The sequence below is a fragment of the Monodon monoceros genome, unplaced genomic scaffold (assembly GCF_005190385.1).
Source record: "Monodon monoceros isolate NGI ecotype Baffin Bay Population unplaced genomic scaffold, NGI_Narwhal_1 Super_Scaffold_18, whole genome shotgun sequence".
NCBI lineage: Eukaryota > Metazoa > Chordata > Mammalia > Artiodactyla > Monodontidae > Monodon > Monodon monoceros.
In genome coordinates, this window is record NW_021703774.1 from 94,532,411 (window position 1) to 94,546,300 (window position 13,890).

A 13,890-nucleotide genomic window follows, 5' to 3' on the forward strand; every position below is an offset into this window, starting at 1 on the left:
AAATACCATTCAACTTTCAACCAGGTTAAATACATATAAATATATATGTACATATGTATTATGTATGTATGCACACGGATACACACACTTAACCTTCTCAGAGTTAATACAAAAGAACAAAATAGGAATTTTTTCCCCCCAGTTCTGAAAACTCACATACCAAGAGTTTGCCTTTAGTTTTTGGTCACATATAATAAGGTTTCCATTTTAACTGTAAACAGAATTTCTTTTCCTAATGTTTCATTGTAAATCAGTAATCTCTGTTTTTCATTTTAAAATGAAATTTTTATTTCTTATATCAAAAATTTTTAAACAATGATCTAAAAAAATAAAATATGCTAAATGAAAGAAGCTAGACACACAAAAAGTGCAATTCCATTTATATGAAGTGTCCTAAAAAGGCAAATTTATAAAGACAGAAAATCGATTAGTAGTTGTCTAAGGCTGGGAGTAAAAATGGATATTAACTGGAAATGGCATGATGGATTTGAGGTGGAAGATGAAAATGTTCTAAAACTGGTTAACAGTGATGGTTGTACAACTAAGTAAATTTACTTACAAAAAATCATCTACCCAAAATGGGTGAATTTTGTGGTATATAATTACACCTCAATAAAGTTAGTTAAACACAATTAAAAAGGGGTATGTTATACCAAAGCATTTCTCAAGGCCAAAAAAAATTATTTGTTTCAATTTTAGAAACTACTGATTTAACCTTCTGTTTTATCACAGATGTGTTTTACTGATTTTTATATCAGTATTTGCTAATAATTTTGATTGTCTAACTACACCCTTTTTTATTAATACTATAAGTAGCACTGCATTATCCAGCGTGATTGGATATATGAAGTGTCAGAGTTATTCAAATATTCTGTTTAAAATAGACAAAACTTTTAAGCACATAACTCTCCATTTGTTTACTGAGACAACTTTAAAGTATATTCTTAAAGTGACTAAAAATGCTTATTTTAACTTTTAGTCTAATATCCTCTTTGAAAAGTGTGGGATACAATTAAAAATACATGAATAAAATAAATTTGAACACTACAACTGCATAACTGTTGAATCTGTGTTTCCTTTTGATCACACTAGTCACTTGCAAAACTAGCAGGCTCTCAGAGTTATACTAGAGCATCCTATCAGAACCCCCAAAATGCAAAAATAAAACTCCACCTTCAAAACCCAATAGAATATATTTTATTAAGTTCAAATCTGAAGTCTTTTAACATTATTTTCCCAAAATACTTGTAATAATTTTCCCCATTGCCACTGACCAATAAATAAATAAAATACTGCTATCTGCACAAAAGAACTCTATAGTTCTTCTTCCTATAGGTTCTCATGGATTTTTTCTTCTTTTGGCTATACAACATCCAATCTTGTTTCCAACCATAACGCTGGGTATAGTTTCTGCTAGTGCCTGTCCCTTTCTGCATCTGCATTTCCAGCCTTCAAATCTACTTTGTGAGCTACTATTTCATTCCTTTCCTGCCAGAGTTGATTTCCATTGCTTGCAACCAAGCCCCCTGATTGAGACAGATGCTATTGGCTTCAAAGGATTTATTTTTCCCAAGTAAGAAGGTTTCTAAATGATTCCCTTGGGTTTTCTTATGCTTTGTGTTTATTTCTTCTAATGAAATCTAAATAGGAGCTTTTGTCCAGAATTGACGCTTAACATAGCTCTGTGTCATCCATCAATAATATTTACTCACCATTTGTCAAGACAAATTTGTTTTAAATTCTATTTGGTCTAGTAACCTGATTGGAAAGACCAATACAATACAAACTGAATTTACTGAAAACAGATGATTGGAAAATTACTGCAATAACTGTGTCCATATATATGAAAAAAGGCACAGGCCATATCATTCATTAATGTATTTATTCCATTAACATTTAGAGTTCCTACTCTTCTACCTTCAAGGAATTTAATTTATTGGAGATAGACAAGCAATTAAGATTTTAGAGACGAGAAACAAATACCTCTTTATAAGGCAAAATGTATTAAGTATTATAAGATTCAAAACACTATTATGGGGAGCACAGAGAAGAAATTATGGGAAGAAATTAATTCTAGCTGGAGAATGAAGAAGCTCTTAAGGAGGAAGCCGCTTTACAATGGGCCGTAAATAACAGAACGGATTTTGTTTTGTTGACCCAACAGTATATTGTAAGGTGCAAATAAATCATTGAGGAATGCTGTTAAAATACAGATTCTGATTCATTGCTTCTGGAGTGGATTCTGAAACTGCATTTCTAACAAGCTCCCAGGTGATCCAATAGATTCATGGAACATACTTTGAGTACTAAGGCGCGTGCGCATGCACACATGCAAAAGAGAGCAAGAGAGAGAGAGAGAGAGAGGTGAGGGGAGCCACGGTGTAGCCTAATCACCAAGAGTCTTGAATGACACAATGTGACAATATGTTCTTTATGTTCAGAGCTGGGTGCTCTGTAAACATCAGTTTTCTGTGAGCACACAGGACAGACTACAGGCAAAACATGAGAAGAAAGAAGACCTTGTGTCTTCTTGTGAACTATTTTAATGGTTCTCAAATGTAAACCCAATACTACTTGGGGTTGGAGCAGTGGGAACGAGAAGAAGGCACTAATTCTAGAGATACCAAGAAGATAAAACCAGCTGGGACATTTCAGATATGTAGGGGACAGGGAAAGTGAGTGAAAGGGATAAACAGAAGGTAAGACCTAGTATTTTATCCTAGATAACTAAGAAATCATCACATCATTAGCAGAGAATCAGATGGAAAAGATAACAGGTGTGGGAAGAGAAATATAAGAATTAGGGAATGGAGAAACATAGTTCAGTTTGGGAATGAAACTGTAGAGATGAGTTGAGGGGATGAGTAGGACCACCTAATTAAGGCTTTCCATTGCTCCTGTGGTTAAGTTTAGCATGCTAAAATTTCATTTCCCTTTTTTTTTTTTTTTTTTTTTTTTTTTGCGGTATGCAGGCCTCCCACTGCTGCGGCGTCTCCCGTTGTGGAGCACATGCTCCGGATGTGCAGGCTCAGCGGCCATGGCTCATGGGCCCAGCCGCTCTGCAGCATGTGGGATCTTCCCGGACCGGGGCACTAACCCGTGTCCCCCACATCGGCAGGCAGACTCTCAACCACTGCGCCACCAGGAAGCCCTTATTTCCCTCTTAATAGCGGGAAGGGACAGTGCAACTGTCACACCCTCTTCTCCTCTGGGACAGTCATCCAGCTTGTGCCAGAGCATTTTTAGTGACAAAATTTATGGCCTAGCTGAGTAATCCCTTTCATTTTGGAACCTTCAATTAGAAAACTATTCCATAAACTGACCTAAAGCTGATCTCCACATACTCTTGACCTAGTGGTTCTACTTTTGCCCTTCAAAACTATAAACATTTAATCCACCTAGATCATAACAACTCTTCATAAAGTTTGTTAAAAGAATCAGCCCAAGTCTTTTCCAAGCTAAACTACATTTTGTTCTTCCCAGCCTTTCTTCACAGTTGCCAGAACATATCATCAGTGAAACCCTTAGTTTATTCTCCTTCATGATAGCAAATGTATGGCGAGACTGTTACTACTGCAACCCTCCCCACTCCTTGTGCCAATGAAAGACAGTGCTGATGGATCCAAGCCCTCTTTCTGCTAAGCCCAGACTAGATCTAAGGTTCTATCTCAAAACAGCATTCCAAGGATCAGGGCACTGGTATCCATAGATGACATAATATACCTTTGCCATTTTCTGACATCAACTCCCCCTTTAAAATACAGAGAGTGGAATGGAACTTAAGTTGCATGAACAGTTCAAATTATAGTACAATTAATACTCCATATGACCTTGAAAATATGTTGTTTGTTCAGATTCAATAGGTACCTTGTCATTTGGGTATATTGATCATTCCGTCACTGAAAATCACTAGGAATGTTTGCACATAAAATGGTCTTATACAAGGTCTCTCCAAACTTATCCTGCAAGTTCCTTGTTGGTTTTAATTCTATTGTTGACCATATATGCTCATTCATCAGGAGAACTGAGGATTTTACATCTTCTTTCTACTTCACTCACCTACTCTTCCTCCTCTGGGAGGAATATAAGAGTACTTAACATCTAAGAGGACTGTGATGGTAGACAGTGGAGCTCCTAGTGGAAGGAACCCTGGATCAGCCCTAATTTCCTTTACTTTATTGGTTCCTCTTATTTTTTTTTTTTAATTTTATTTTTTTATTGGAGTATAATTGCTTTACAATGGTGTGTTAGTTTCTGCTTTATAACAAAGTGAATCAGTTATACATATACATATGTTCCCATATCTCTCCCCTCTTGCGTCTCCCTCCCTCCCACCCTCCCCATCCCACCCCTCCAGGCGGTCACAAAGCACCGAGCTGATCTCCCTGTGCTATGCGGCTGCTTCCCACTAGCTATCTACCTTACGTTTGATAGTGTATATATGTCCATGCCTCTCTCTCGCTTTGTCACAGCTTACCCTTCCCCCTCCCCATATCCTCAAGTCCATTCTCTAGTAGGTCTGTGTCTTTATTCCTGTCTTACCCCTAGGTTCTTCATGACAATTTTTTTTTCTTAAATTCCATATATATGTGTTAGCATACAGTATTTGTCTTTCTCTTTCTGAGTTACTTCACTCTGTATGACAGACTCTAGGTCTATCCACCTCATCACAAATAGCTCAATTTCGTTTCTTTTTATGGCTGAGTAACCATCGAAATGGTAAAACCCACTGAGGTAGGATCAGTATGAAGGTCAGAGAAATGGGAACACATGACTTGCCTGCTTTAATCGTGTATTCTAGGTTTTAAGTGAGACAATTGAGAATGCATACACACATACACTACATATATACATACATAGAAATATTCACTATGCTTACACACTCTACATGCACACACATACATATGTGTGTATATATACACATACACATTCATATATGCCCACACTACACACATGCATACATATGTAAATACTGTGTGTGTGTGTGTGTGTGTGTGTGTGTGTGTGTGTGTGTGTTTTATATATTTCTGTACAGATTACCAAGGTAGAAAACCACTCATTAATTCAAGGATATTTCTTGAGTAATCATAATCCAAGCTAGTAATAAAATATTAATTTGGTTAGACCTGTACTCCTCAAACTGGTAGCCACTAGCCACAGGTGGCTATTTAAATTTAAATGTAAATTAATTCAAATTAAACACAATTAAATGTTCAGTTCCTCAGATGTACTAGTTTACAATTCAAGTGCTCAAACGGCACATGTGGCCAGTGGCTGCCACATTAAACAGACAGAGCTGGAACATGTCCATCACTGTCGTTCTTTTTGGACAGCAGGATCCTACAGGGGCTGTGTATAACTGATCAATATTCAAGAGGGTTTACTAAGGGCCAGGTACTATTTATAAGCTCTTTACATTTAGTAAGTCATTTAATTCTCATATTTATTATTTGCCCTCATTTTACGGATGAAAAGTCTGAGGCTTTGAGAGGTTAAGTAACTTGCCAAAGGAAATAAAGCTAGTAAGCAGTGGAGACAGGATTTCACACACAGGCAGTGTAGCTACAGAGTCTCTGCTCCTAAATACTAAGTTTACGTCTTGCTATATTTTAATTTACAATGATGAGTAGAGCCTCCTTCAAGACTTTAATTTATCCCAATTAAATTTCATAGTCTGCTTTTAAACCCAGTATTCCAATTTATCAAAAATCTGGAAGACTGATTATGTTATACAGACTATTAGCTTTTGGTACAGTTTCCACTGCTGTATAACAAACCATCCCAAGACAATTTGTTTTTATATTTTATTATGCACATTGGTTTACAGGGTCAAGAATTCTGACAGGATACAGCAGAAATGGGTTGTTTCTCCTCCATTATATGTGGGGCCTCAGCTGAGATCTGATGTCTCAATGCTGGGGGCTGACGTCATGTTAGACATTTTCACTCACAAGTTAGTCATTTAATGCTGGATGGCACCTGAGACTTCAGCTGAGGCTGCTGATTGGAACATTTACATGTAGTCTCTCAATGTAGCCTGGGCTTCCTCACAATATGGAGGCCTTAGGTTGCATGTCTTACATGGCAAAAAGCACACTGTCCCACTGAAAAAAATCAGAGCCTTCATTTCCTTTTGTGATCTGGCCCTGGAAGTTGCACAGCATCATTTCCACCATACCCTACTGGTCAAAGCAGTCACAATCCTAGCCAGATTCAATAAGTGGGGCATAGATCCCACCTCTTGATAGGAAGGTGGCAGGTCACATTATAGAAGAGCATACAGGATGGGAGGTGGTGATGTGGCTGTCTTTATCCAGTTATTCTCCACACTTTTGTAGTATTATGTATTATGCTGGCTATTCTCTCTTTTCACCCCCACCCTTCCAGCTCTCATCCATCTATTCTCTGTCCCTTAGGAGACAGATCCCTATGGATGCCATCACCTGAGCAGCTTGCTTAGTGGGGGCCAGAAGCAGAGATCCAAGAACAGGAGAAGAGGAGCTCAGGGAATATACCCCCATTTCCTCCTTGCTTTGGTGCCACACTTCAGGCAGTGGCATATTTTTAGCTACATCTCCGTGTAAACACAGCTCATGTGGAAATGGCCACTTCTCCACAGCTCCAACTCTCATTGGGTTCCAGCAACACTATTTCCATCTCTCTTCCCTTTAGAACTAGGGGTGCTAAAGGCTTTTTGCTACTGCAAGTCTCTAAGTGCCTCAGTATCCTTTCTTTGTTCCTGAAACTTGCCCAAAATGCTATAAATAAATAGTCCTTGCATTAAACTCTCTTCATTTAAATCATGGAAGAGAATTCTGATTCTTATCCTGGCCATGAATAATAGATGCAAACAATAGGAACTGAATAAAGATGGTTCAGACAACAAATGTGAAAAATTAATAACCAGACTTCCAATATCTTCTTCTAAGTATTTGAGAGAATTGTTGAATAGTATAATTGTCCCTCCATCACTACACTGAATTTCCAGATTGATAGAGATCATATATATATATATATATATATATATATATATATATATATATACACATACACATATTGATATATATATATGAGCTGGTTGTCTCCACAACCATAGCTCATTATTCTTTCAAAAATATCCTTTTCCACAAAAATATGAGTGATTCCTTCAAAAGCTTGTTCAAATAAACATATACATTGTTATATTTCTGATTTACCTAAAAACAATCGTAGTTTTCCACCATTCTTATTAAAAATGATCACCTCCTTCTTTTCAAAGTGTTTATACTAAATATACTAAGTAGTTCTGTTGCTTTGATAGCTTTACCAGAGCTTGAAATTGTCTATACCTTCTTGTCTACCTACTTGTCTATACCTTCCAGAACTTCCTTTCTTCCCCCTTATTTTTGAAAAGAATTTTTACTTATTTCTAGCTTTTGAGTACCAAGCCTGCATACCATGACTTCTCGAAGTCGACTAGTGGTGATGACGATAATTACATCTGTAAATTCCCTGATTATCCTAAATGATATAGATCTCACTTTATGGTACTGAATACCATTTAAAAGACCAATAATAAGAGCTATAATTTACTGAGTAACAAATAAGCATCTCAGTGTTTCACTGTGACCTGTTTACCTACGCTCTGTTTCAACTGCTGTTTCTTCTACACATTACAGTATTTAATTTTAAAAAAGGCAATTTATTTTAATATATTATTTTTCCCCAAAAAGAACTTTTTCTTTTAAATGTAGACAAGTTTGCTCCTTTTCTCTAGGTAAATTTTTTGCAAGCCTCATCTCATTTTGGCCCAGTTCTAAAACAATTATTACACTATTGTTACACTTTTTATCCTTTTTCTTTTCCTTTTTTCGAATTATCAGTTATGTTCTCCTACCTTCCACATCTGTTCTTGTTCTTTTAAGTCAATATCCTCTGCATTCCCTGTGCTCTATTGAGAGTTGGCATCATTTTCTCTTAACTGGATTAGCTGAAAACTCAGAACAATAATTTGTTTTACTTTCCATCTCTCTTGATTTATACTGTCATTTAGAGTTTCTGTCACATCCTCCAACCGGACTCCAAGACTGTGATAACAAGAACTGAATCTTGCATTTCTTTTTTCCAAAGAATCCTTAGCACAGAATCTTACACAAAAATACTTAACATGTATTTACAAGGTACTTGTAATGTACTGTGAGAAAAAAAAGGAATAATTATAAGCCAAAGAGCCTACTCTTTAAAAAGCTTCTGACCTGCAAATGTATACTGATAAACCACATTAACAAAATGAAGGATAAAAATCATACGATCATCTCAAAAGATACAGAAAAAGCACGTGATAAAATTTAACATCCATTTATGATAAAAATTCAACAAAGTGGGTATAGAGGGAACATACCTCAACATAATAAAGGCCGTAACAAAGCCATAGCTAACATATACAGTGGTGAAAAACTGAAAGCTTTTCCTCTAGGATCAAGAACAACACAAGGTTGCCCTTATTCAACACAGTATTGAGAGTCTTAGCCATAGCAATCAGACAAAAAGAGGTAAAAGTCTTCCAAATTGAAAAGGAAGAAGTAAAACTATCACTGTTTGCAGATGACAGGATACTATATATAGAGAACCCTAAAGATGCCAAAAAAAAAAAAACTATTAGAATTAATAAATGAACTCATTAAAGTTGCAGGATACAAAAATCAACATACAGAAATCTGTTGTGTTTCTATATACTAATAATGAGCTATCAGAGAAATTAAGAAGATAATTTCACTTACAATTACTACAAAAAAAAAATACGTAGGAATAAATTTAACCAAAGAAATGAAAGAACTATACTTTGAAAAGTATAAGACACTGATCAAAGAAATTGAAGACAATACCATGCTCATGGGTTGGAAGAATTAATATTGTTAAAATTTCCATACTATCCAAAGCAATCTACAGGTTCAGGGCAAGCCCTATCAAAATACCAATGGCATTCTCCACAGAACTGGAACAAACAATCCTAAAATTTGTATGGAACCACAAAAGACCTTGAATAGGCAATTCAATCTTAAGAAAGAAGAACAAAGCTGGAAGTATCATGCTCCATGGTTTCAAACTATGCTACAAAGCTATAGTAATCAAAATAGTATGGTACTGGCACAAAAACAGACATATATATCAATGGAAAAGAACAGAAAGCCCAGGAATAAACCCATGCTTATATGGTCAATTAATTTATGAAAAGGGGGCCAAGAATATATAGTGGGGAAAAGAGAGTCTGTTCAATAGATGGTGATGGGAAAACTGGACAGCTACATGCAAAAGAATGAAACTGGACAACTTTCTTATACCAAAAAAAGAAGTAAACTCAAAATGGACTAAAGACTTAAATGTAAGACCTGAAACCATAAACTCCTAAAAGAAAACAAAAGCAGTTGCTCTTTGATATCGGTCTTAGCAATATTTTGGGGGATCTGTCTCCTCAGGCAAGCGCAACAAAAGCAAAACTAAACAAATTGGACTACATCAAACTAAGAAGCTTCTGCACAGTTGAAAGCCATCAACAAAATGAAAAGGCAACCTACTGAATGGGACAAGTTATTTGCAAGTGATACATCTGATAAGGGTGTTAATATCCAAAATATATAAAGAACTCATACAACTCAATAAAATAACAATCACGAAAAAGAAAATAAACAAAAAAGAACAAACAATCCAATTAAAAAATGGGTAGAAGAACTGAATAGATAATTTTCCAAGGAAGACATACAGATGGCCAGAAGACAAATGAAAAGAATGCTCAACATCACTAATCACTGGAAATGCGAATCAAAACCATAATACGATATCACCTCAAGCCTATCCAAATGGTATTATCAAATGAACAACAAAAAACAAGTGTTGGTGAAAATGTGGAGAAAAGGGAACCCTTGTGCGCTGCTGATGGGAATGTAAATTGGTACAGTCACTATGGAAAACAGTATGAAAGTTTCTCAAAAAATTAAGAATAGAACTGCCATATGATCCAGCAATCCCTCTTCTGAGTATTTATTTGAAGAAGTGAAAACACTAATTTGAAAAGACGTATGCACCCTATGTTCACTGCAGCATTATTTACAACAGCCAAGATATGGAAGCAACCTAAGTGTCCATTGATAGATGAATAGACAAAGAGATGTTGTATATATGTATACAATTGAATATTACTCAGCCGTAAAAAAGAATAAAATCTTGCCACCTGCAACCACATGGATGGACCCAAAGGATATTATGCTAAGTGAAATAAATCAAACAGAAAAAGACAAATACTTTATGATTTCATTTATTTGTAGGATCTAAAAAAACAGAACAAATGAACAAACAAAACAGAAGCAAAATTCATAGATACAAACTGGTAGTTTGGCGGAGGGAGGCGGAAATAGGTTGGGGGGATTAAGAAGTGCAAACTTCCAGTTATAAAACAACTAAGTCACAGGTATGTAATGTACAGTGTAGAGAATATAGTCAATAATATTGCAGTAACTTTATAATGGTGACAGATGGTTACTAGACTTATCATGGTGATCAATTCATAATGTATATAAATGTCAAATCACTATGTCATACACCTGAAACTAATATAATATAGTATATCAACTATATTTCCATTAAAAAAAGAGAAAAAGAAAGAGCTTCTGGACAGGGGCACGGTATATATATTCATAAATAATCTAAGGACATAAGAAACTACAATTGTAAATATAAACTGAATATGAAAATGGTCAATCTCAAAGTACTAAAGGGTAAAGTTAGTACACTTTGGTAGTAATGGTTGATAACATCTTAGGGTAGGCTGGACAGTGGCAGGGTTCTACAGAGGCGCAGGCTAAAAAGGGAGTAGTAGAGAGAGTAGGCCAAATGAAGACAACTTTCTTAAATTTGCTTGTCTATCTGTGGTTAATGGTTGAAAAATTCAACTTACTAAAATAGAAGCAGGCAAGGCCCATACACTTGGATCCACCCTGCTTGCTAGTGGTGTATAACTACATGTGTTGGACACTTAGAAAAAGTTAAGACCCTCTTCTATAGAAAGCAGCCATACAGATTAAGGTAAAGATACAATATTGCACATTATTATATGCCCTGCTTAATAAAGCAGAGGTTAAGTATGGTGCTGCAGCTTACATCCTTTTCAAACAGGACACAAAATTACAAACACAAAATTAGGTGGAAAAACAATTTTTTTATTTAGAATGAGAAAAAAAATCTCAACAACTGGTTGGAGCCATAGAGTTCTAGATTCCTTTCTTCTGAGGTAGCTTTAGGCAATTCACCAGAAACGCCAACTTAGAAATGCTTCTGGCTACAACCTGTCATTCCCTTTCCACCTAGAACCTGTACAACTCCCAGTAACTTACAACATTTTACAGAGGCCTAAGCCAACAACACAGCTAAATTTAAATTAAAGTTAAATTTCATTAACTTCACCTAAAATCCGCCTCTGACTACGGAGGCTCATTAAAACAGTGATTCTCAGTTGAGGCTGGGACACTGAGAATCTGGGGAAAGAGAAACCACATGACAAATTTAAACCATCCCAGATGATTCTGATATGCAATTGCCACTCCCTACATTCTCCCCGTACCCCCTGCCCCCAAAGATTCACAGTGCAGAGTCCCATACACTAATACCATAGCCTAATGGTATCTTAGAAGGCAATATAAACAAGAACTGGCCAATTGTCCTTGATCTGAACATAAAATATGTGTGGAACATAAAAGTGTAAACAATTCCATTATTTTAGAATTTAAACACATTGAAAGGTCAAGTGACTTCATCAAGGGTACAAAACTGATACTCTCTCTGAACCTCCCAAATACAACTGTTCCTACCATTTCATTTAATCCTGAAGGAAAAAAAAGGGGAGTTTTACATATTCCTCTTTGGGGTCAGAGTATGCTTGTTCACTTTCTAACTTCTTTCCCAGAATAAAGCAGCGGTGAAGTTCGTTGGCTTTTCTTAACAGCTCAAGGTAACATTTACCTACTGTACAGGCTTCTCAGTAATTAATACAATGTTCCCATCTCAAGTCTTCTGCCAACAGCAACGAGAGAAGATGCAGTGGCATTGAACGGCCCCGCAAGAATGGTATTTTTCTTCCCCCCCCCCCAAAAAAATATTACAACCACCAGCCTACACGCACAAGTCGGCCAGTAACCCTTGTCAATTTCTCTCCCACTATCCTACAAGTTCAGAGGGCCCTTTGGTCCTAGATTTCCCCGGGTAACCTTTAAAAACGAAAGCGCCGTCTGTGGGTTGGGTAGCAGGAGCTGACTATCTGAAAAATCCTGAGCTCCGCAGCGCAGGAGCTTCCCCGTTGGACACAAGAACCGTTTTCTCCTGAAGAGGGATTCCCTCACGCCTCTTCCCACTAGACTTGAGACTCACCTCCGGCGCCACCCAAGTCTCCAATCCACAACCAGCAACAACACTAAATCAAGAATAATTTCTCTAGACTCGGATGATTTCGCTCCCAGAGTTCAGGGCTCGCTGCGCCTGAAAAGAAGCTGCCAGGGGCGGGGGCAATTTTGGGCCACCGTCTCCCGGGTTCGGGCACTGTCACTGGAAATGTCCGCGTCAAAGAAGGGAAGAGGAGAAAAGGGGGAAACAGCACAACTTTGCAGACTCCACGAAGCCAAGGCCCTGCCAAACATAAGGTCAAAGTGCAGACGAGGGAGCGGCTGCTATTCGGGACCCGCCGGGACGCAGCCCCGGAGCCGGCGAGCCGCCAGGCGGGGTCGGGCAGCTGGGGGAGACCCACCCTGCCCCGGCTCCGAGTCTCCAGCGGGGCCGAGCGAGCGCGCTGGGGCGGCCGCCGCACGGCGGGGCCAACTCCGTGAGTTGACTTGGAACTTTCCCGGGACGAGCCGCCGCGCCGCCCTCACCTTACTGAACACCTCCAGGTCGTCCTCGTCTTCGTCCAGATCCAGCACCTCGGCCTGCAGGAAGGCGGAGGAGCCGCTGCTGCCGGGGAGGGGGGCATCGCCCCCCGGGCTCTCCCCGCCGCCGCCCCGAGCCGGGAGGCCCGAGGAGCGCGCCTGAGGTGCCCGGCACTCGCCCTCCATCCCGAGAGTGCGCGCCCCGCCGGCCGCCGCCGCCAGCCCGGCTCCCCCGAGCGTGCCCATTGGCTCCCGCGCATCCTGCGCCTCCCCGGCCAGCCCCGCTCCAGCCCCACGTCCGCTGCGCAGACGCGGAACTGCCAGGGCGAACACGGGGCCCAGGCTCATCCCCACTTGGCTTGGGGCCTGCAGGAGGCGAAGGGGTGGGACTCTCGGACTCTGGCTAGGGTGGGGCCAGGGACGCTGTCCCCTGAAGGTAGGAAGGGGGCGTCCTCGTGCGGACCTGGCTGCGGGGCTACCCTACGACAGCTTCCACGGGGGCGGGGGTCTGGGCAGAAGCGACGGAGCGAACCGTGAACTTCAGAGCATCCACAGCGGGGCTGGAAAGCAGCCGACCTATCTCGCCAAGAGAAAAAGCCAATACTGTATTTCCTGCATTTTAATGGTTGCCTTTTTTTCTTGGTTGTGGATTTCGAGTCCGTCTTTTACTAAGGCTAATGCAAAACCTCCTCTGATTTGTAATTGATTTTTGACCCAGTGACCGGACTGTGTGGTCATTTCACTGTTAAGCCAGGGAAGTTGGATTTAAAAACGATTTTCAGCCCCTTTCAAATGTATCTTTATTCCTGGAGGTCATCCTGAAGTTAATGAGCAAGAATGTTACTAAGAGTTGAGGACAGCGAGCAGGACTGGACATTGACACCAAGAAATAATCTGCAGTCTTTATAATGCCAGTGCAAAACTGTAATTATTTAGTTGTTCACTGCTTATTATTAAAAAAAAACAACTAACTTCCAAAAATAATGGATAATTGAATGCAAAT

General features: G+C 39.0%; 1 protein-coding gene across 7 annotated transcripts in view; it reads right to left on the minus strand.

Annotated features, from left to right (window-relative positions):
* SNX7 (sorting nexin 7) overlaps positions 1-13,225 on the minus strand; it is a 98,558-nt gene extending 85,333 nt beyond the window's left edge. For all 7 annotated transcript variants that reach the window (XR_003794559.1, XM_029230034.1, XM_029230029.1 and 4 more), the window contains exon 1: positions 12,894-13,225. Coding sequence is in view for 6 of the 7 variants with exons in the window: in XM_029230034.1 (XP_029085867.1) it covers positions 12,894-13,133 (240 nt within the window). In the remaining variant the exon portion in view is untranslated. The remainder of the gene's footprint in view (positions 1-12,893) is intronic.
* Between the last annotated feature and the right edge of the window lie 665 nt (positions 13,226-13,890).